At 42.2% G+C, this 23,909-nt stretch overlaps 2 protein-coding genes across 4 annotated transcripts; one reads left to right on the top strand and one right to left on the bottom strand.

The window, feature by feature from the left end:
• Positions 1 to 3,455: 3,455 nt before the first annotated feature.
• LOC115667321 (peroxidase 2-like) lies at positions 3,456 to 5,156 on the top strand. The gene is made up of 3 exons (XM_030588917.2): positions 3,456 to 4,059; positions 4,174 to 4,368; positions 4,492 to 5,156. The coding sequence occupies exons 1-3, from the start codon at positions 3,838 to 3,840 to the stop codon at positions 5,038 to 5,040; spliced, it is 966 nt and encodes a 321-aa protein (XP_030444777.1). The 5' UTR covers positions 3,456 to 3,837; the 3' UTR covers positions 5,041 to 5,156.
• Positions 5,157 to 5,412: 256 nt separating this feature from the next.
• On the bottom strand, positions 5,413 to 23,582 carry LOC115685102 (uncharacterized). 3 transcript variants are annotated; one of them, XR_008817615.1, is made up of 3 exons: positions 22,781 to 23,582; positions 6,025 to 6,595; positions 5,413 to 5,945 (listed from the first exon to the last, which is right to left on the bottom strand). XR_008817615.1 is itself a non-coding variant. In XM_056316325.1 (2 exons), the coding sequence occupies exon 1, from the start codon at positions 23,367 to 23,369 to the stop codon at positions 22,803 to 22,805; it is 567 nt and encodes a 188-aa protein (XP_056172300.1). In that variant the 5' UTR covers positions 23,370 to 23,582; the 3' UTR covers positions 5,413 to 6,595; positions 22,781 to 22,802. The 3 variants fall into 3 exon arrangements, 1 of the variants encoding a protein (XP_056172300.1); XR_008817616.1 differs by lacking the exon at positions 22,781 to 23,582 and adding an exon at positions 6,860 to 7,381 and having other exon boundaries at positions 5,413 to 6,595; XM_056316325.1 differs by having other exon boundaries at positions 5,413 to 6,595.
• Positions 23,583 to 23,909: the final 327 nt, after the last annotated feature.

The raw sequence follows: 23,909 nt of genomic DNA, 5'->3' as shown, positions 1-23,909 counted from the left end.
GTGAGTGATTTCGCTGCTTCTCCTTCACGCTTTGCGTCAAGAAACCATTTTACGGTGCTGCTCAGGCACACAGTAAAGAAAACTCAGCATATGGGGGACACAAGATAAAGAACAAGAAAGCGACGCAGGCTCTCCCTCTTGAGCGCAGATATGAGCTCGGCGGAGGCGGAGGGGCTCGGGATCCAGTAGCCGAGAGGGAGGGGCTCTTGGGGGAGGCGACGTGCCAGATGCAGATCCGAGCTCGCAGCGACGCGAGGCTCTCCCTCTTGGGCGCAGATCTGAGCTCGGAGCGACCGGCGGGGCTCTTGGGAGAGGCGGAGGCGGAGGGGGAGGCGAAGGCGGAGGCGGTGGAGAAAGAGAGAGAGAGAGAGAGAGAGAGAGAGAGAGAGAGTGTTTTGGCTGTTCTTTCCCAGGAGTGCAGGTAAAGAAGGGCCTTGGAAATTGAAAAGAGGAGAGAGAGAGAGGGGATGTTTTAGGCGGGAACTTAATTTTTCAGCTCTGTCCCCACATAGAGAAAAGAAAGCCTTTTTTTTATTTTTCAGCAAGTCCAACTCAGCGCCACGTGTCTTCTGTTGAGTGGAGCCAACTAAGCTCATGCGCGCCACGTAGGCGGATGACCTGGCGTGCGCTAACCACTGAATATTTTCTCCTAAAGAATCTGAGGCTCGGCTCTGGTTGACTACTACATATCGAGGAGAACAGTCACATCCATGACTTTATTGTCACAGAAAGCGTGAAGACTTGACCCTTATTTTATTTTATTTTATTTTTGGTCGATGACTTAACCCTTATTGACAATATGGTAAAATATATTAGGTGAGCTACTAGCTTCCCATTGGTCAGGACTTTCGCATGCATGCGTTAATCTTTGGACTCGTTGCTGCAAATTGGACCAATCACGGTTTAGCAATCATGCAAATTAAGATTTATTTAGTCACGAGTTTCATCAGTGCATGCCTGAAACATTCAATTGGCTGATGAACCTATAAACTACTACATATATAGATAAACTTTATAAATTATTATTACATGTAAGTGGCTGATAAACCTATAAAAATTTGTGAAAAGAAATATTGTTAAAAGAAGATTTTAGCGTAGATGCATGCAATGGCAAAAAAAAAATCTATGTACATGGGCTTCAAGAAAATGGATGTGAAGGATTTATTCCCTGTCATAATTCATAATCTTTGTCACAAGATCTCGAAAGATAATCGCATCTTATTTAATCTTTAGCATAATGTGTCATTCACCTATGCATGTAACATAAATTAAGACTCATCAAAAGAATAGATGATCACCATTCCAAGAAAAATTTATATAATTAACAATCCGCATCATTTTAACAGATAAAGTTTGGAAAAATTACCCAAAAATCATAAACCTATTGCATTTGTGCCAATTCGCTCATAAATATTTTAATTTTGCCAATTGAGTCTTAAACATTTTGAAAATTTTCCAATGTAGTCTATTTGGCCAATTTTTGCCAAAAATCGCTGACATGGATGTTGGCCGTCCTAAGTGGTACCGCCGGAGCTAACGTGAACAATTTTTATAATTTTTTAAAAAAATTGTGAATGTTTTTTTGAACTTTAATTTAATTTTTCTTTTCTTTTTTTTCTTTATTATGGTTGACAAGGGCTGGGGGACCCTCACCGACCACTAGCGAGAGTCGTGGCCCTCGCCAGCCGCGAGCGAGGCGACCCTCGCCTTGCCCTCGCCAGCCATCGCCCATGACTAGTTTCTGCCATCGCTTGAGACTGACCACTGATGAAAAGGAAAAATACACAAAAAAGGAAAAAATTTCATAAAAATTTTAAAAAATTATCCATGTCAACGTTTACCACGCACATAGGACGGCTGGCGCTGACTGGACCTCCATGTCAACGTTTTCCAATCAAAATTGGCCGTAAGGACTATATTGATAAATTGTCCAAAGTTTTATGACTAAATTACACAATTTAAATATTTATGACTGAATTGACACAAGCAAAATAGGTTTAGGACTTTTTTGGTAATTTTTCAGATAAAGTTTAGTAACCTTTTAGGATAAGTGGACTTATTCACGAAGAAGATCTAAAATCTCTTCTCGAAGTTGAGGGTTGACAAAGTAGAATCAAGAACTTTTCCGGGAAAATTACCAAAAAAGTCCTAAACCTTTTGCAATTGTGCCAATTCAGTCTTAAACCTTTTTTTTTTGCCAATTCAGTCCTCAACCTTTTGTAATTGTGCCAATTCAGTCCATCCGGCCACTTTTAGCCGGCCGGCGCTGACATGGACGCCGGCCGGCACCGGCCGGCTGACGTGGCAATTTTTTAATAATTTTTTATTATTTTTCGAAATTTTTTTTCTCTTTCTTTTTTTTTTCTGGCCTATCTTCTTCCCCGGTCGCCGGTCGCCAGACCGACGACCGGCGAGAGGCTGAGGCCGGCGAGGTTCACCTCGCCAGTGCCTGCGAGGGCCAGCCTCGCCGTCGCCGGGCGAGATCGACCTCGCCATGGCCAGGGCGAGGTCGACCTCGCCCAGCGACGGCGAGGCCTCGCCAGATCTGGGCAGACCTCGCCGTCGCCATGGCCTGGCGAGCTCGACCTCCCCCGGCCATGGCGACGGCGAGGTCTCACCAAATCTGGGCAGCCTCGCCGTCGCCGGGCGAGGCCGACCTCGCCATGACCAAGCGAGGCCTCGCCGTCGCCGGGCAAGGCCTCGCCGGCGACGGCGAGGCCGCCCGATCTAGCGAGACCTCGCCGTCGCCATGGCCCGGCGAGCTCAACCTCGCCCGGCCATGGCGACGGCGAGGTCTCGCCGATCTGGGCGGCCTCGCCGTCGCCGGGTGAGGCCGACCTCGCCATGATCGGGCGAGGCCTCGCCGTCGTCCGGGCGAGGCCTCGCCATGGCCGGGCGAGGTCGAGCTCGCCCGGCGACGGCGAGGCCTCGCCCGGATCTGGTGAGGTCGACCTCGCCGTCGTCGGGCGAGGTCGACCTCGCCATCGCCGGCCGGCGAGGCCTCGCCGTCGCCGGGCGAGGTCGACCTCGCCCGGCCATGGCGAGGTCGACCTCGCCCGGCGACGGCGAGGCCGGCCCTCTCGCCGACGAGGGCCGCCTCGGCCATGGCCGGCGAGGCTGGCCCTCTGCCGACGAGGGCCAGCCTCGGCCATGGCCGGCGAGGTGGACCTCGCCGGCCTCAGCCTCTCGCCGGTCGCCGGACTGGCGACCGGGGAAGAAGATAGGCCAGAAAAAAAAAATAAAAAAGAGAAAAATAATAAATAATAATAAAAAAAAATTGCCACGTTAGCCGGTCGGCGTCCACGTCAGCGTCGGCCGGCCAAAAGTGGCCGGATGGACTGAATTGACACAATTGCAAAAGGTTTAGGACTGAATTGGCAAAAAAAAAAGATTTAGGACTGAATTGGCACAATTGCAAAACGTTTAGGACTTTTTTGGTAATTTTCCCTAACTTTTCCATCTTAACAAAATCTGCCCTTTTGGTAGGACCCAGAGAACCAAAGCCAGGATATGGATTAGGTAGTCCATTGACCACGTATAAGCAATAAACCACGAGGCATAGGCGGTAGAATTAATCTTAGACGACCAGTTCAATTCATTCGAAGCTAAGTATGAAAGATGTTCTCGTTTCTTGCATTAATGGGTATAATAGGTAAGGTTTGCACACGTCTTCTTGTATGACAAGATCTCTCTTTGGCCAAGTCCAACCATAAGCTAAGCCTATAAGTACACAAATGAGCAGTCCAGAAGATCACAACGAAAGCAGCCCAGAAATCACCATTACTTGCTGCAAAGTTACTCCAATCTTACTGCAATTTCAAAGATTCACAGCCAAACATGGCCTCCCTCAGCCTCTTCCGAGCACTTCTCCTCTTGTCCCTCACAGCCTCGGCTCTCTCGACGCGTCCCTACAATAAAGGCCTCTCGCCAAACTTCTATGACTACGTTTGCCCTCAAGCGTTACCCACCATCAAGCGCGTCGTCGAGGTGGCGGTGCAGCAAGAGCGACGCATGGGCGCTTCCTTGCTGCGCTTGCACTTCCATGACTGTTTTGTCAATGTACGACGTATATATGCGCCAGCTATATTTGACATTAATTTGTTGTTCTCAAAAGTAGTGATTTTGCACAACATTTGCTAACATTGATGTATGTTTGGGTGTTGAATGATGCAGGGTTGTGATGGGTCGATACTCTTGGATCCAACCCCGACCATCGACAGCGAAAAGTTCGCACTTCCTAATAACAATTCAGCTAGAGGGTTTGAAGTAATCGACCAAATTAAGGCGGAGGTCGACAGAGTATGCGGACGTCCGGTGGTATCTTGTGCGGACATCTTGGCTGTCACCGCTCGTGACTCCGTCGTTGCGGTACGTCCCGTGATGACCGTTAATTAGCAAATCTCGATGTTGACCACCATAAGTTTAGTTGATCTTCATGTGCTGTAAGACATTGCCAACCCGAATTAGGTGTTAACTTCTTCAATATTTCAGTTAGGAGGGCCTTCGTGGAAAGTACGACTCGGACGAAGAGACTCGACGACGGCGAGCAGGACGACAGCAAACAACGACATCCCTGCGCCGAACATGGACTTACCCACCTTAATCAACAATTTCAAGAGACAAGGTCTTAAGGTCAAGGACTTGGTCGCGCTGAGCGGTGCTCACACGATCGGTTTCGCGCAGTGCTTTACTTTCAGGGACAGGATATTCAATGACAGCAACATCGACAAGGCATTCGCGAAGAATCTCCAGTCCTACTGCCCGCGCACAGGAAGCAACAGTAACCTCGCAAGTTTAGATCCAACACCAGCGCGTTTCGACACATTGTACTACAATAACCTGTTGACCCAGAAGGGCCTTCTTCACTCTGATCAGGCACTTTCAACTGGTGAATCGGCGCTTGAGCTAGTGAAGAGTTATAGCCACAATTATGAAGCTTTTTGGAAGGATTTCGCAAAATCAATGGTCAGAATGGGAAACATCAAGCCATTGATCGGAAGCCAAGGTCAAATCCGCTCAAACTGCCGGAGGGTGAATTAAATTCAGAACAGCTTGAAGCCATTGATTCCATTAAATTAAGCCTAGTTGTCATGATTTTCTTTCTTTTTACGTGTTTGTCGTAAGTGTAACATTGTATTATTTGCTGTGATTAGTTCTTTCTTCACAAAACATTTTCCGGAGAATGTACATTTGTGCCTCGGTAATAAACTCTTTTTTAAGTGTAAATTGACGTGTCTCCATAGAACCAAGTTACTTAGTCTTCTAAATAGGTACTCTTTATTTGCTAATCTAACGCATCTTAACATGCTCTAATGCGTAGAACAAACTGATGTACGTACCAAACATACGCGGAATGATACAGCGTAAGAACATATGCGAGTCTGCTAGCAAGTGATAGGCCAATCTCAGCCATGAAGCAACTATGTTTCTCTTAATCGCTAACGAGTACCGTTTATCAGGATACAATCATAGCCTTGACAGAGACTAGTACATGGTTCATGCTACGTCGTACGAATGGCTGATGATAAGTCCGCAAGAAAAGATCAAGGGTCAGACCGGACCGTCCCTAACGTGCCTCTGTGGCAAGCAGCAATCTGAAGATTGATCTTGTGCTCATGAGACGTGATAAACCAGTTTCCATCCGAACAAGAATATCGAGGCATAGCAAAAACTTGTTCAGTTCCATTTCCAACCTCTTCACTGTGAATATGCCCTTCCATTCGCTCATCCCTAGAGAAACTCATCACTTGAGAACTCTCAAAGACTTAGCACTCTGCTCTGCACGCGTCTCCTCCTTCCAAACACTGCGACTCAATTGGTTCGCAATACAAAAACCGACATGTCATTCTACCCATCTCCTCTTAGCATCAACTACATCGAGCAGTTCTAGTCATTCCAGCAATAACTTGGACATCAGCATTCTAGCATCAACTCAGTAAGTGACTCTGCACAACAAAATTATGCTCATTCGAATGGCACACATAGCTAATGCAATGAGTTGTTCCGCGTAATGTAAGAAAGAACCTTTTGTCACTGATGACTTGCACGGTAGAAGATTTTCTGACCTCCTCATGGTGTTGGTGGCACCAAACCCGGTCCCAGTGGCCGCGTCGTCACTCCTAGATGCTGTACCATGCAAGTCCTGAACCACATTACCTGCGCCTTGATGGTCCGAAGATATTTCGTGGGTCGCCACTTGCTCCTGCATATCGGCTTGAAGCTCCTTCTCCGCTGCCAACTCGTCCTTGCACTGCACATTAAGCTCGCCACTCAAGCTCTGTGAAGTACACTGATTTACTGATCTGCTGGAGCCACATGCCCAACCCAATCCATGTTCCGCACCCTGCAATTTATCCAAAGCAGGTCCGAGTGGCGGTATGGGCACTCCTAGGTTCTGTGCCACCCACTCGTTTTGGACCTTGAGGGCCTCAAAAGTGTTCGTTGTTAACTGCCATTCTCTGCCACGCAGCTGCTAGTTACTACTCAATCATTGCCATCTCCTCCTCGCGCTGTGGATTGTGCCGACCACTCGGGCTACCGGAGGTGTTCGCCCGTTCTGTCCTTGTCCCGTCATGGTGTCGCCATCCTGAGCAATCTGCTCCCACAGAGGACAAACATTTTCAAGTTCGGTCTGCATCTCTTAAGCAAGACTCAATTCTGAGGGCATTCACTTTACAATTACTCGAATATAACATTCACTCAACTATGGAACAAGAAGTCAGACCTCGAATACTAAAATTCACGCGCCAAGGCACTTCAATATGTGAAATATGACTTTCATCCATTTATATTAGGCCTGACTGGAAATAGTCTCACGCTCAAGTATATACCCTAGTGTATGCTTAAGAAATTTGGACACCTTTTGACGAGATTATCCGAGGCAAAACTGCCGCTTGCAAGGCTGTGCCGTCTTCACCACATGATGCAACGGCCACGATTTCTTCCCGCCTGAATCAATCACTGTACTGCTTTGCAGGAAATCGGCCTCAGCCGCCACGGCGACTTCCTCTTCCTCATCCAATCCTATTGGGCCCTCCAAGTTCTGCCAAGTCCTGCCACTCACCACTCAGGTCCGTGCTCTCGTTGCACGAGTCCACCACCTCCAATACCAAACCGGTCTTATATGAACCTCTTCTGATTTGAACCAGCTTGACATCATTAAGCCACTCATGAGACCTATATAATCTAATGATTAAGATGGAGTAAACTCACATACATTGGGTACTTCCAAGAGTTTATCGCAATCCAAACTCATTTTTTAAGGGAAAATCCAACCAAAAATCCCAAATTTTTTCCGTGAATACTGCTAGCCGAATTTATAATCTGTCTCACCATTCCAAGCTTCTACCTATTTTAGGTAGACGTCTTTACCCTTCCTTCACACGTAAATAATTGATGTTGTATGAAACTAAGGAACCACTAGGACCGATTCAAGATTAAGACTTCTCAAAACCACTTAAGAGTAAGCCTTAAGCTCTACGCTAGCTAACCATTGCAACGGCGTGATTGATATTTCAATTATCTTTTTGTTTGCATGTCTAAATAATATGAAGGAAAATCCAATTTCTAAAACTGACACCACTCGCGGGATTTGCTGACAGATCGACCAATCGTTTGGAACTTTTTTATGAGTATTTGAGAGTTCGGAATTGCCAATAAAAAAACAATAATGATAATAAGAGTTGGGAATTGGTGGCACTTTGGATAAAAGTGAATGCACCAAGCATTAAGAAAAAAGCATTAGGTTGTTTGATATGATTGTCAGTCTCAAGCCTCGTTTTCAAGGGTGAGGCACAAACACCTTCTTCGGTACTTCCTTTATCTATCGAAATTCAAAGTATATTAAATAGTAATTCCTATGATTTTTCGAGGAAATTTACTATCGAAATTTGAAATTTTAGAACAACTGCTGCTCTTACCCAAGTTCGAGATGGATTTTATCTTTAAAGTGCCACTACAAAAAAACATGATTATTGGGACGGAAATTTGCGACGGATTATTTTCGTCGCAAATTTGCGACGGAAAGTTACTCGTCGCTAGTTCCGTCGCAAATTTGCGACGACTAATTTTCCATCGTAAATTTGCGACGGATTTACTTTCCGTCGCGACGAATATTTGCGACGGATTTTGCGACGAAAAAGGGTTCGTCGCTAATTTGTGACGGAAAATTAATTTTTTGATATGCACCCCACCCCACCCGTCAATTTCTCTCTCTCTCTCTCTCTCAGTAGTGATTCGTCAGGTCGCCCGCTTTTCTCTCACCTTCTCCTTCTATCATTTCTCTCAACAATCCGTGCGTCCAGAAATCAATCTCGGTGAAGCTTTTCCACCGGTAAGTATCGTAGCTAATTTCGTGACTAAACATGCAACTAATATGGTCCTGTCCTTCTGATTCATCGTTGGATGCGAATTTTTTTTTATTGACATTTTTTTCTGTTTTTGTTGTACCGGCGACCGGCCACCAATTTGCGACGAACGGTCTTCGTCCGTCGCAAATTTGCGACGGACGGTCTTTGTCCGTCGCAAACCGTCCGTCGCAAATTTGTGACGGACACACCTGGGCGAGGTGCCGGTCGACCTCGCCGCCATGGCGGCCTCGCCCCATGGCCGGCAAGGCCGCGCGGGGTGGCCATGGCCGCTGGTCGACCTCGCCGCCGGGCCGCCGGTTGACCTCGCCGTCGCCCACTGGGCGACGGCGAGGTCGACCGGCGGCCATGGCCAGGCCGCTCAGCCTCGCCCAGATCAGCCGGACCGGCGGCCATGGCGAGGCCGAGCGGCCTCGCCGGCGTCAGCCGGTCGCCGATCGCCGGATCGGCGATCGGAGAAAATTGAAAGAAATTTTTTTTAAAAAAAAAATTCGGAAAAAATAAAAAATTATTTAAAAATGAATGTTAAGTGATTTTGCTTTTATTTAGGTACGTGTCCAATTGAAGGTCTCGCAATCCAAGTGAACTTTGCAATTCTCTTCAAATTGACCACTTTCTGCTACCAAGATTTCAGTCAAATATCTGGGTAAGCCTTCTTTACTTGGTAATTTTTTCATTTTTTAAAATTGCAAAGTAATTGTTGCGTGAAAAACAAAATTTTGATTTTCATAATTTTTTTTAATTAACAACAGTAGATATGATATTTTAAATATTTTATGAGATTTTTTTATTTTAATACAGACACAATGCAAAGAAACAGGGCTTGGATGTATAATAAGAACTTACCTAGACGTCAAGGATTGACTGATGAGTTTTGTACTGGGTTGGAACTATTTTTAGACTTTGCTAGTAGTAAATATGAGTTCATGGATGGAAATAAGTTAAGGTGTCCGTGTAGAAAGTGCAGTAATGGTAAATTTCATGTGCGTGATACAGTTGGAGAACATCTTTGTAGATTTGGGTTTACTCCGAATTATTATAATTGGACTTGCCATGGTGAACCATTTATATCTGATTAAGGATATCGAAGAAGTGACCAATTTTTAGTTAGGGAAGAATGTAGCTATTATGACCAATTGAACCCATACGAGAGGATGGTGATTGATGCAGCTGGTCAGAATTTTATTTCAGATTCGAACCATGCAAGTACTAGTTTTACTCCTACACATGAACAAGTGGGTACTAGTCATGCATCACAAATGGAAGATATAGGAGTAACGGGTTTTGATGAGAATGTGTGTAATGGAGCTTTTTCATCTAATCAATTTTGGGAAGTGTTGAAAGCAGCAGATAAACCTTTATGGCCAAGTTGTGACAACCATACTAAGTTATCGGTGACAGCAAGACTGTTAAATATCAAGGCAGAGCATAATGTGTCGCAAGATTGCTTCAACTCTTTTGTTGAAGTAATGCGGGAAACAATGCCTCGTGATAACAGCATGCCAAGTGATTGTTACGATATGAAAAAGCTAGTGGATAACTTAGGTCTTCCGGTTGTAAAGATGGATGTATGTAGTAGGAGTTGTATGTTATATTGGAGAGATGATGAAAATGCAGAATCTTGCAAATTCTGTAGCCAACCTAGGTACAAGATTAACAAGAGGCAATGTCGTAATCAGAAACGTAGACCATGCAAGCAAATGTTTTATCTGCCCTTAATCCCCAGATTGTAAAGGCTTTATGCGTCTCAAGCCACAGCTGAACACATGACTTGGCACGCAAATCATGAAACAGAAGAGGATCTAATGTGTCATCCTTCAGATGCAGAGGCATGGAAATATTTTGATAGAACGTACCCTGAGTTTGCGATAGAGCCTCGAAACATCATGTTAGGTCTCTGTGTTGATGGATTTGCCCTATTTGGGAAATCAGGAAAAAGTTATTCATGTTGGTCAGTTATCTTAACGCCGTACAATCTTCCACCTGGTATGTGCATGAAGACACCTTATATGTTTTTGACATTGATCGTGCCTGACCCGCAAAATCCGAAAAAGTTAATAGATATTTATATGCAACCATTGATTGAAAAGTTACAACGGCTATGGAAGGAATGTGTCCTTTCATATGATGTTTCTACCGATCAAACATTTGTAATGAAGGCTGCTCTTCTTTGGACGATAAATGACTTTCCAGCTTACGGAATGTTATCTAGATGGAGTACAGCTGGGATCTTAGGATGTCCGATATATTTGGAGAGATCAAAGTCATTTAGATTAAAACATGGAAAAAAACCCAGCTATTTTGACTGTCACAGACAATTTTTACCGATAAATCATACATTCAGAAGGAATAAAAAAGAGTTCATGAAGAATAGGACTGAAAGAACACGTCCACCATTGAGGTTGACCGGCGATCAAATTTGGGAGCGGGTGCAGGACTTTCCAACTGTTGTTCAGAACCCTCACGACACGACTTTTGCGTACGGAAGTACACATAAGTGGACAAAACGCAGTATATTTTGGGATCTACCATATTGGAAGGCCCATCTTATTCATCATAATCTTGACGTCATGCACATAGAAAAGAATGTTTTCGATAATGTCATAAATACTGTGATGGATGTCACCGGAAAAACAAAAGACAACTTGAACGCAAGAAAAGATATGAGAGATATTTGTGATCGACCAACACTAGATGTGGATGCAAGCAGCAGGGGACCAAAACCAAAAGCAGTTTATACATTGGATAAGGAGCAGAGGCGAGTTGTTTGTCAATGGTTGAAATCTGTACGGTTTCCTGATGGATATGCTTCGAACCTCGGAAGATGTGTTGATTTGAATGAATGCAAGTTGACAGGTTTGAAGAGTCATGATTGTCACATATTGATGGAAAGACTAATTCCAATAGCTTTCAAGGAAGTTCTACCGAATTTTGTTTGGGGCTCCATTACAGAGTTAAGCAATTTCCTGCATGATATTTGCTCGACAGTGTTAAAAGCATAGCACATGGACAAACTAGAGAGAGATATTCCAATTATTCTTTGCAACTTAGAAAAGATATTTCCTCCGTCATTTTTTGATTCGATGGAGCATCTCTTAGTTCACTTGCCTTATGAGGCTAAAGTTGCAGGTCCTGTACAATTTCGATGGATGTATCCATTTGAGAGGTAAATTTTTTTTTTTAAATAAAGTTCAAATTACTTTATTATATATTATGTTCCGATAAACTTCTTTCTATTGCAACTAGATTCTTATATCATTTGAAGAAAAAAGTGAAGAATAAGGCACGTGTTGAAGCTTCAATTTGTAATGCATATATCGTGGAAGAAGTGACAACATTTGCATCATACTATTTTGAGCCGCACGTGCAGTGCAAGAGGCGGAGAGCAGGCAGAAATGATGAGGGCCCCATTGATCCCAATTGCAAAGCATTCTCTATTTTCAATTATCTGGGTCGATCAAGCGGCGCATGTCAGTCTCGTTACCTAACAGGCAAAGAATTGCATACAGCCCATACATATATTTTACTGAACTGCCCAGAAGTCGAGCCATACTTCGAGTAAGTGTAAATTTGCAAATATATGTATTGTGTGCCAAATATTTGCTAATATATAAATGGTATTTATTACTAGGATTTTCCAAACTTCAATGTATGGACTACCACAAAATGAGTTTGACCGTATGTGCGACGAACAATTTGCAGCATGGTTCAAAACATATGTACGTTGCCTATGGACCGTTCACTTGCCTTATTAAAATTTTATACATCATTTATTGAAATATATATTATTGACTTTGCGTGTGTAACTTTAGGTTCACAATAATCATAATGAACTTAGAGAGCAAGGATTGCTATATTATCTGTCATGGGGTTTACAGTTAAGAGTGCGGAGTTGGCCAGCATATTTCATAAATGGATATAATTTTCACACTCAAGAATATGGAATGGGAAAAGCCACAATGAATAGTGGTGTGTCTGTTCGGTCATCTAATGGTGGCAGTTCAAAAGATGATTTTTATGGATTGTTGGATGAAATAATAGAGATAGAGTACCTTGGATCATTAATGATGCGGGTTGTGTTATTTAAGTGCAAGTGGTTCGACCCCGTCAAAGGAATGAAGGTGCATACGAAGTTTGATTTGGTTGAAATAAATCACAAAAAAATGTATATGAAATATGAAAAATTTGTCTTGGCACAACAAGCAATTCAAGTATGTTATGCATCATATCCTAGTTTGAAACGTGATAAACCTGATTGGTGGGCTGTATGTAAAATCAAAGCACGGAGAAAAATCGAGGAACACTGGAAGGATAGAGCCTATCAACAAGAGGAAGTTTGTAACACGGTTGAAACTGAGGAATATAACATTCCAACTTTACGAAATCCATGTGGATCCATGATAGATGTGGATCCAACAGAAATTTGCGAATTAAATGTACAAGACTATTCAGAATCTGATTTTGAGACAGATGATAAAGACGAAGAGCAAGACGAAGACGAATTGGAAGACGAATTGGAAGATGAAGACGAAGACGAAGACGAAGACGCAGACGAAGACGCAGACGAAGACGAAGACGAAGATGAAGATTAAAATTTTTGTGACAAAACACTAATGATGTATAATTATTATTGCGACAAGTGTTATTTTGATTGTCATAATTATTATTATTGTTCTTGTTATTATTGTTATTGTTATTAACATTATTGTTGTTGTTATTACTGTTGTTGTCGCTTATTCTTCTTAATTTAATTGATCGTCGGAAAATTTGTCGCTAAATGACGACAAGTCAAATATTATTCGTGCGATGACATTTGCGATATTATATTTTCCATTGGATTTGGATCGTCGCTAATTTCGTCGCTCATTTTACGACAACAACTTATTCGTGGTTACTGTACATCGAAGAATTATTGACGGACCAAAAAATTCATGGCAATTGTTCGAATCCGTCGCAAAATTTGCGATGGATTCGAAAATGTCCTTTTTTTTTGGAATCCGAAATAAATCCGTAGGAAATTTGCGATGGAAAAATATTGTCTGTCGCAAAATTGTGGATCGGAAAAAAATACGTCTCAAATTTGCGACGGACCAACATAATGTCCGTCGCAAATTTGCGAAACAACAAAGTCCGTCGCAAATTTGGGACGGGAAAAAATTCCCGACGGAAATTTGCGAAGGAAAAAAAAGTCCGTCGCAAATTTGCGACCAACATAATGTCCGTCGCAAATTTGCGACGGACCAAAAAAAGTGCGACTTGCGACGGACCAAAAAAGTCCGTCGCAAATTTGCGACGGAGCAACATAATGTCCGTCGAAAATTTGCGACGGACACAACAAAGTCCGTCGCAAATTTGCGACGGACCAAAATAATGTCCGTCGCAAATTTGCGACGGACCAAAAAAAGTCCGTCGCAAATTTGGGACGGGAAAAATAAATTTCCTCGCAAAATTGCGACGGACAATAAAAGTTCGTCGCAAATTTGCGACAAACAAAAAAAGTCCGTCGCAAATTTGGGATGGGAAAAAATTCCCTCCCAAATTTGCGACGGACTAATTAACGTCCGTCGCAAATTTGGGACGGAAAAAAAGGTCCGTCGCAAATTTGGGACGGGAAAACAAATTCCCTCCCAAATTTGCGACCGGAAAAAAAGTCCGTCGGAAATTTGCGACGGACTCACCGGAAATGTGCGTCCGTCGCAAATTTGCTTTCCCGCCTGCACGCCCACGTGCCCCCGTCAGCTTTTCTTCTCTGACAATTTTTGTAGTCTTTCTCCTCTTCTTCTTCTTCTTCTTCGTCTTCCTGCGGGTTGTCTTCGCCGAGTGAACCGATCCGCCGCCGCCGCCGCCGCGCCGCCGCCGTCACCGTCGCCGCAGCCGCCGTCGCCCTGTCGCCATCGACGCCGTCCCGTCATCATCTCGCCGCGTGTGGGTCGCGCTCGCCGCCTCCTCGCTCGCTCGCTCGCTCGCGCCCGCCTCGCCTCGCCCTGAAGCGTCGTTGCCCGGCCTCGCCGAGCTCGTCGTCGCCGCCCAACCGCCGCCCAACCGTCGCCACCTGAAGCGCCGCCCGCCTCGCCGAGCTCCCCGTCGCCGCCCAACCGCCGCCCAACCGCCGCCGCCCGCAGCCGACCCGGCCTCGCCCGAACTCCCCGTCGCCCCGCCCAACGTCGCCGCCCGGCGATCGCCCGGCCTCGCCCAGGCTCGCCCGATCCCCGCCCGGTCAGTCGCCACCCGGCTGACCGCCAGGCCTTGCCTTCAGCAGGGCTCGCCGTCCCCCCCTAGCCCCGCCGCCCGATGCGTCGCCGCCCAACCTCGGCGAGTTCGCCGCCGCCCAAAGGCCGTCGCTGCCCGGCTCGCCGCCGTCCAATCGCCGCCCGATCCCGTCGCCGCCCGGCCCAGCCGCTAAGCCTCGCCAAGCTCGCCGTCGCCGCCCGGCCGCCGCCGAGGCCGTCGCCGCCCGACTAGCCGCCGCCGCCCGATCCATCGCCGCCCAGCGGCCGCCCGGCCTCGCAGCTCGCCTTCGCCGCCCAGCCGCCGCCCGGCCGCCGCCGCCACTGTCGCCGCCGTCGGCGCCACCCAGCCGCCGCCCAACCGCCGGACGACGCCCGTGCCGAACCCGCCACTATTAACCAGGCCAAAATCTAATTATTGTTGGGTTTTTCTTGGCCTTGAACCAAGTAAGCAACTCTCTAAATCCTACCTACTATAATGAGTATTAATCGAACTTGTTTACGGATTGTTTAGTGTCTGATTAGTTGGCTAAGTTAGGGGTCGATTTCAGGATTGCATGTGGCTTTGATCGATGTTCGACCGGTTAATTTGTCCATTATATCGCCGATTAAGCGTTTAATGATCATCGGGTGATTGATTAAGCGTTTATTCAGAAAATGCATTAAAATTGAACAATTCTAGAAAAATTCCGAAAAATTTCGTGAAAATTTAATAAAGTCATATTTTGGGAAAATATTAAATTTGGTGAATTTTTTTTTTAAAATTAAAAAAACCAAAATTTCAAAATATCACAAAATGGCAAAAAATAACTGTGGCAACCCAATTTGAGTGAAATTAAATTTTTTTTGGGTGCCAGAAAAAGGAATAATAATAAAAAAATTCAAAATTTTCAAAATATTATAAAATGGCTTAAAATACCTGTGGCCACCCATTTTGAGAGAAATTGTAAATTTTTTTGGTGCACAAAAAATGTAAAAATAATAATAAAATAAACAATTGCAAAACTTCACATAATGGCTTAGAATACATGTGGCCATCAACTTTGAGTGAAAAATAATTTTTTTAGGTGGCCAAAAAAAATTAAATATTTAAAACAAATGAAAACTTCACAGAATTGCTTATAATACCTGTGGCCACCCACTTTGAGTGAAATTTAAATTTTTTTACGTCGCCAAAAAAATTAAAAAATACAAAAAAATATTTCAAAAATTTACAGAATGGCTTAGAATACCCGTAGCCACACACATAAGTGACATTTAAATTTTTTTAGGTGCCCAAAAAATTGCAAAAATAATAAAATTAATTTTATTATAAAACTTCACGGAATGGCTTAGAATACTTGTGGACAGCCAGTTTGAGTGAAATTTCAATTTTTTTAGGTGCCCAAAAAAAATTTTAAAAAATCAAAAATTTGAAAACTTCACAGAATGGCTTATAATACCTGTGGCCACCCACTTTGAGTGAAATTTAAATTTTTTTAGATGCCCAAAAAAATTAATGGCTTATAATGCCTGTGGCCAGCCACTTTAATTGATGATCGTGTGGCCGAGAACGAAGATCATGTGGCTGAAATTGATGTTTCATAGTTGTTCTTGTACTTGATGAATTATCGTGTGGTTTGAAAGTGGATCGTGTGGTTAATTATGGCTAATGTCGGCTTACCATGGCATATCGTGCTCATATATTGATGTTTGATATCAAATTGAGTGCGATTCATAATATATTTGTTCGTAGGTAATTGCACGTCATAAACACTCGGCATTGGCTAATTAAGAGGGAACATTTTCTGCTTGTCAACCAAAATGGTAAGCTTCGTCATGTACGTCATTATGTGTCCGTAATACATGTTCATATTTTTTTACATATTTGTCTAACCTTCCTACTTGTCAGTATAAACGTGGAGGTCACATGCATAGAAGACCAGCCTCTTCAACGGGGTCATCCCCGGCCCTTTCCTCGTCTCTTGTCCCTTCATCTAACCCGCAACCACAATATGCTGATGGACAATATGGACACATTGGTCCTTCCTCCAATGCTCACGAATATGTTATGGGACTTGGCCACATGCCAACTCAATCTCCTCCAATTCCATCTCCTTTGGCTCCCTCTCCTTCCGTTCCACCTTATTATTCAGCGCAACATTCGCATAATGACGGAAACGAAGGTGAAGAAGATAACCGATTCCTGATATGCCCATTTGGAGATTCGTAAGTACTTCATTTTTTTTTAGTATATGTAATATTTATGGCTTTCGATATGGATGTCAACTGAATTGTCGATGTTGCACAATATCCGTATGTTTGCAGATTCACGGATGCTACGTTTGTTGTGAGGGAACTGAATAAAATAGTCAAAAACTATTGGATGGGGGAGTATGTTAATTACAGAAGTGTTCCACAAGAGGTGAAAGATTTGTGGTTGGAATGAGTTTAAGGTAAGTTTTAGATATTCTATTTTCTTACCAACTAAGTTCGATGTAGTATATTGATGGTCAAGAATGATGTAAAGGGACTAGAACAGCTCTTTACTTTTCGGTACTAAAGGGACCAGATATTTTCCCCGATATGAACTTAACAAAGTCTATCGCCGAATTGTCTAGTGTATGGTAATGGATATGTGACCATCATAATAACTTTCAGTTTTGCTTGTAATGATTGCAGCGGAAGTTCAGATGGGATGACCAGCAAGAGAATGAAGTGAGAAGAATTTTTCAGAAGAAAGTCAGTGATCACATACGAAATGTGATGAATAGAGCGAAGAGCAGGAAAGTGAAGCTGGCTTTCATTACAGCTGACAATTGGGCGGAAATTAACAGAATTTGGGAAACTGAGAAGTGTCAGCAAATCAGTCAGCAGAATAAAAAGAATCAATCTTCCAGTTCTAGTGAAGGGTCTGCCACATATGCTGGGGGTTGTATCAACATTGGGGAGCATCGCAAACAACTGTTAACTCTGTTAAATAAGTTATAAGTTAATTTAATTCAATTACTCATGTTTACATTTTGTAGGCACAAGAATTGGGGACGGAACCGACATTTGCAGCTACATTTGAATGCACATTTCAAAAGAAAGATAAGACGTGAATTGGCGATTGAGCAAAAGCTATTAAGGTATGTAAGGTTATACTTTGGGCTTTATGGAAACTAGAATGAAAACCATGAATGCTTTTAATATTTATGGTAGATATATATATATGAAGTTATTTTATTTTCATCTATATTGTTAATGTAGGAAAAATATGATGAACTTTTAATGGGCAATGCTAGTGGTAGTGATGGTCCTGCAAGTGCGTCTGAGCTAGCAGTTGACAGTTTGCCATTATGGGTGGAGGCAACGGGTGGGGTGAAAAAAGGAAAAATATTTGGGATGGGATCCTTGTCAAGGATGTTCATGCCGAATCAAGCTGGAACTTCATCATCCAATGCGACTAGTCGAAGGAGGACACGACATGACGAGCAATTGACCCAAGAAGTGAACCAACTGAAAAATATAATTGTAGAGAGGGACGAAGAAATAAATGACTTGAAACAGCAAATGCAAATCGTTATGCGACACCTCAACATCAATCGCGGTGAGGTTCCTCCTGTACCCCCTGCTAATCCAATAGGTGATGGGCACAATGATGAGTGACACAATGATGCTGACATTGATGATGATGCTGATGATTTTTTCGGTCATTTCTAGTTAAAATTGCCAAAATCAGGGGTAAGCTTGCTTCACAATCTTATATGACATAAGTGCAGTTTCACCCAATTTGTTTCTGCCCTACAATTACTTTTTGTGCACAACTTTCTTACTGACAGGTTCAACGATCTAATTTTTCCTATGTGACAGAAATACGGTTTACAATGGTGAAAAAACTACAGTGGATGTCAAAGTTGACTCATACTCATATGTAAGAACATTGATGTTCGTCCTGAAACGTTTTTTTGTTAACCATCTTACTTGTTTTTTTATACCTAGTTCCACATCCATGCATAAGCACTTCTTTTATATTATTGACTGATTGAATATCTTTATTTATGTATCTACATTTCATCAGGTATCGACAAAAGTGACTGCTTTTGGTGTCCTGCCAAGTACCACAGCTGCCTAATCTTGTGTCTGGTTTGTCGATTTTTCGTTTTCTAAGCAGAATCTATGGTTGTCCCGCCTCCTATAAATGTTTTGAATGTATTATAAGATTTGATATCAAATATCATCGTGTCAGGCTTTGCAACTTTGCATATATCATTATTTTTTGCGGACTAGCATCTTTCCTTCAGTTACATTTTTCAATTATATGGCATTGTGTCTGGTTTGTTCGTTTTCTGTTTCTAAAGCGGAATCTATGGTTTTCTCGTGTCCTTTGATTGTTTTCAATGTATTACATGATGTTCATTAATGCGTAGCAATTGATATGGACAAGATTTGATGGCCGAAATGCTGTAAAATTTGCGACGAATATTTATATACGAATTTTGCGACCATTACAGTTCGTGGCTAATTTGCGACGAATAAGTAGCGATGAATTAAGTTCGTGCCTAATTTCCGTCCAATACATTTTGCAACGGATTTTGCGACGAATAAAGTTCGTGGCTAATTTGCGACGAATTTTGTGACGGATTTTGTGACGGATTTTGCGACAAATTTTGCGACGGATTTTGCGACGAAATTTGCGACGAATTTTGCGACGAATTTTGCGACGAAATATTTGCGACGAACTTTGCGACGGATAGTGTTCGTGGCTAGTTTGCGACGATTTTTGCGACGAATTTTTTTTCCGTCGCAAATTTGCGACGACCTAGTAGCGACGGAATTTTTTCCGTTGCAAAAACGATTTGCGACGGATTTTTGCAATTTTTTCGTCGCAAAATCCGTCGCAAAAAACATGTTTTTTTGTAGTGTGCATTAAGTAGTAATTGATTATTAAAAATGAACCTTCTACTTTTAAACATTCTAATTCTCTCAATATGATTGTGGATTCTATGGTGTTGCGCCTAATCAAATTCATTTCATAATGTCTAGAGTTAGACATCATCAAACATTTCACACTAAAAATATTCTATTGTGTTGTGTGTAACCGAACTAGTGCGTTATCTATATGAATCATGATATCGTTAGTACAGAAATTCTAATTTGCAAACTACCAAAAAAACAGTCAATAATTTCATAAAAGTATTGGAACATTACCAACAGGTTATCTAAAGAAAAGTTACGAATAATTTTTTTATCAATCGTTTTTTTAATACTTACCGGCACTTATTGAAACTTACCGGCACAAGAAAGATCTGTATATTTTGGCACGGAGAAATAGATTTCTGCATCTTCAGTTGGGCAATCTCTTACCACTTGAGGATTGAATTGCAAGTCCATTTAGTTGCGTAGAAGCATCACTTGTCCCTTAAGTTTCGCTATATTTGATAAATTATATAGGTTTTAAGATTTGGTAATATATATATATATATATATATATATATATATATATATATATATATATATATATATATATATATAGTCATCGTAGATAAAATTTGATCGGGTTGATTAGTCTAAATTATTTTGAACATAGTTTTGCTTGTGTTAATAAAATTGCAATTATTGTTCAAAACTCAGTTTTACATAATGTGTTATATGTAAATTTCCACCCATTTTTACTTAAAAGTTTAAGACAATGAGTTATGCGTGAATTAAAAATATTAATTACTCTACACTGCACCAAATTTCTGACGCAGGATTTTTTTAATACAACTCACATGTTTTAATTTTACTTTCCAACCCAAGTTGCTTGCTATGAAGATCATTAATACAAAGATGTAAGACAGATTGATATGGTGGATTCTATACTGCCATGAGCTTAAAAATTGGAACGCATCCTTTTGAAATTTGAACCTTTAGTGAATGGAATAAAGTGCACTATCGGGATCGTGTGGAACAAAAGGGCCACTGAATACCGTTAGGAAGTACCTTTTTATGTCGGGAAAGCCCAACTTAGGCAAGTCAATCTTGGGTCTATGAAATATAACCACATTGATCATATAAGCCGCGAGCCAAACATGAACAATCGGATTTGTACCGTGTCCGTCTAATCCAAACACGCATCTTCCAATAGTACTATCAGCTCGAATTTAAGTCACCCACTCACATGAGACCCACATCCGGATTCTTATATTTCTTATCATCGAAAAGAAGAAAATTAGCTTTGGTAGATGACCATTTCCGCGAGTATTTTGCAATAAGTTCCCAGCCATAACGAGATCAGACAAGTGCACAATGAACAGCTCATCCTTTCCCGATTAAGGGCAAGCTGCTAGCAAAGAGAGAGATCAGACAAGGACTACACCTTGTGCGGGACTCCATGACTACTTATAGGCATGGACTGTCGTGGTTGGACTTAAACGTCAACTCCTTTTTCTTGGCCTTTTCTGGAAGCAGAGACAAGACCAAAGCAAAACACTTTCAGGTTTGTGACGAGGACAGGGATGCCCGAAAGATCCAAAACCAGAGAGACTCGAATGCAAAGACTTAAATGTCCAGAGAGGAATCTCCACCTGTCTTGTCTCCTCCATTCTCATTGATTATTAACATAGGGCAGCACCAACCAACCCTATGCATACCCCCATCGACATTAAATAAGAATAAATTGCACCCAAAAAAGAAGAAGAAGAAGAAACAGAAGACATTGAGAGACACCAAACGCTGTTTCTGTTTTCTTCTCATTTTTCACTTCGAAAAATGAAAATAACAGGTTGTGGTTAATAAATGGCTCGAGAGACTTGCTAAGCATATTCTGTAAGGAAAAAATATTGTGGAAAATCAAAATATCAAGCACACGTGACCTGAGGAAAAGTAGTGAATTGGAAGCTGCAAATTGTTTTTTTATTTGATTGTTTAAGAAATATCTTAAGGGTACTCGTTAGCAATGTTATCGTACTAAACTGAGGGCCAGACAAAATCCAGATAGACATTGTATTCCATTAGAAAAGATGGCAAATCAATTCATTCAATGATAGTGCACATGGGAGTGGGGTAGTCGATAATTATCTTCTGTCAATACAATGCCTCAAGCTTGTATGATCATTTTTCCAAGATCCAAATGTGGAGAAAAGGGTAGAGGCTTCGTTTGTTTTGTAGAAAATGAATAAATATTTTTCTAAAAATAATAGTTTGTATTGATTAAAATAATTAGTCAAATAAAAATATTTCACTATCGACAATAATTTATGTATAAACATTTTCGTGAATTCATTTTTGTAAGCGATAAAGCGATCATTATTTGAAAAACATTCATTTTTTTCGAAATAAACGAAGCTAAAGAAATGCAAGTGAGAAATTATGTATTTAGAAAATTGAATTCGTTTTATTATGAAGGGTTTGAAAAAGTTGAAGAGGGTAATGGCAAAATATTAGATTTTAAGCACGGTGGGTCGAATTTGGCTGAAAAGACGTTAGGTGTAACTTCTATCTCGTACCCAACAAGCTGTTGTCCTACTCATGGAGGACAAGAAGCATAAAAGAGACCCATGAAAGAAGGAAAAACAGCCACCCAAATCTTACACTTCACTGAACCATTCAAATTCAATTGATCATAACAAACTGTAAGCTTCAATGTGACGTGACTTCTTTGGCTTAAAGGCAAAACCATGACATGACTTCCAAACTGTAGTTGCTCCCATGGATGGAAAAATAGATTATTAACCAACAATCGCAAAAGAAAAAAAAAAACTCGTTATATTGTGCTACTTAATCCAGGACCAATTGGCATAAGACTGCTATCATGCTTGGTATAATGCTTGGACATGTATCTAAAAGAAGGCAGTTTGATTGAGTGCCTCTTATAATCGTTACATGAAAGATTTTCTCGTTGCTCAGGGCTTTATCACTAAATTAAGACCTTACTTGTTTCTTTAGTAGAGAAGTGTCTACTGAAGAAATCAAGAGAATTATCTTGTTGAAATATAGTTGAGAATCTTTTATCTTTGTGGAAGATTTGATGAAAAATTCAATGATATATAGCTTGAACCAATGCCATAATACCCACTCTCTCACCACACCACCTTTTTTTTATGATGGCAGATCGAGCCATTCTTTCATCCAAAAAAGACCTAATGATAATTAGAAACCCTCCAACACAATCCATGTTCTACAGTTGACAATTTCATGCATAAACACACAAGCAGTATGAACAAAGTCCACGCAGTGACGTACAAAGACCGACTACGGCCATGTTTCACCAGCGGTAATGACCACGGGCGCCGAAGCTGCTCGACTTCATGCCGCCGCTGAAGCACCACGTGTAAATAGGCGGAGATCCAGCATGCTCATCATCAATGCTAGAATCGTAGGACACCAACCTTTGGCTCGAGAACCACCTCCCTGTTGGAGTCGTAGGGGCAAACACTGACGAATTTGAGGAAGAGGACGACGAGCAACGGAGAGAGCAAACTGAATCGGCCACATTCTTCGGCTTCTTGAGGCTGGTCTTAAAGAACAAAACCCGTAAGAGATTAGATCTTGAGCACTTCTTCTCGGGGAAGGTATCATATTTGTTGGAACCCAAATAATAAGATGGAGGAGGCGTTAGAGGCGGTAGAGAGTCGTCGAAAGAGGGGATTTTGGGCGTGCCAGGCCGGGTCTCCCACACGAACGGAACCGAGCTGGGCGCGCCTCCATAGTAGACCCTGAACGACGGATTCGAAGCAGAACTCTCCTTGGAAAGCAGCCTGGAAAAGAACTTGTCATCTTGTTTGATCAACTGGTAAGGCTTTTGAGGAAGATCTGAGCCTCCATTGAGCATGTTTGGTGATGGATTGTGGTTGTACCAAAGTGAGTTTTAGGAGGCTGTGTGAAGGAGAAGAAGAGGGAGAGGGAGATGATAATGAGAGGCAAGAGAGGGAGTTAGAGATTTTGGTGTCTCTTTAAGGCAGGGACAAACCTGTTGGTGAAGTCACACGTGACCATGGAGAAAGATAGATGAGACATAAGATGTGGACGATAACAATGTAAGGATTTGATTGGTCTAAAGATCTGTGTCAATATGGTAACCCATATAAGGGCTTTGATGACGTAGGGTGTGCCTAGCTTTTAACATGTCTAGCCATTTTCTTGACCATGGGATATATTTGTAGCCATGGCCAAATAACATAGTGAGAGGATTCTTCAGCACTGTTTGCTTCTAGGTAAATCCGGTCTAAGATGGCATGATGAGATCACAAGACAAGATTTCAAGAAATTAATCAAACCTCTTTTAAGCATTCATATAATTTATTTTGACAAGATTTGACGTGTACAATGTATAAAAATATTTACACGTGATCCTCCTGCTAGAGAATATTTA

The sequence above is a fragment of the Syzygium oleosum genome, unplaced genomic scaffold (genome assembly GCF_021117445.2).
Source record: "Syzygium oleosum isolate NSW1041296 unplaced genomic scaffold, Sole_v2.1 Sole_v2.12, whole genome shotgun sequence".
Taxonomy (NCBI): domain Eukaryota; kingdom Viridiplantae; phylum Streptophyta; class Magnoliopsida; order Myrtales; family Myrtaceae; genus Syzygium; species Syzygium oleosum.
This window is presented reverse-complemented; position numbering and strand designations above follow the sequence as displayed.

Bases quoted from the DNA above. Each gene is read 5' to 3' on its own strand.
- LOC115667321 (XM_030588917.2), top strand. From the start codon at position 3,838: ATGGCCTCCCTCAGCCTCTTCCGAGCACTTCTCCTCTTGTCCCTCACA. The intron at 4,060-4,173 runs GTACGACGTATA...TGAATGATGCAG, and splicing joins TCCATGACTGTTTTGTCAAT to GGTTGTGATGGGTCGATACT. The intron at 4,369-4,491 runs GTACGTCCCGTG...TCAATATTTCAG, and splicing joins CTCGTGACTCCGTCGTTGCG to TTAGGAGGGCCTTCGTGGAA.
- LOC115685102 (XM_056316325.1), bottom strand. From the start codon at position 23,369: ATGCTCAATGGAGGCTCAGATCTTCCTCAAAAGCCTTACCAGTTGATC.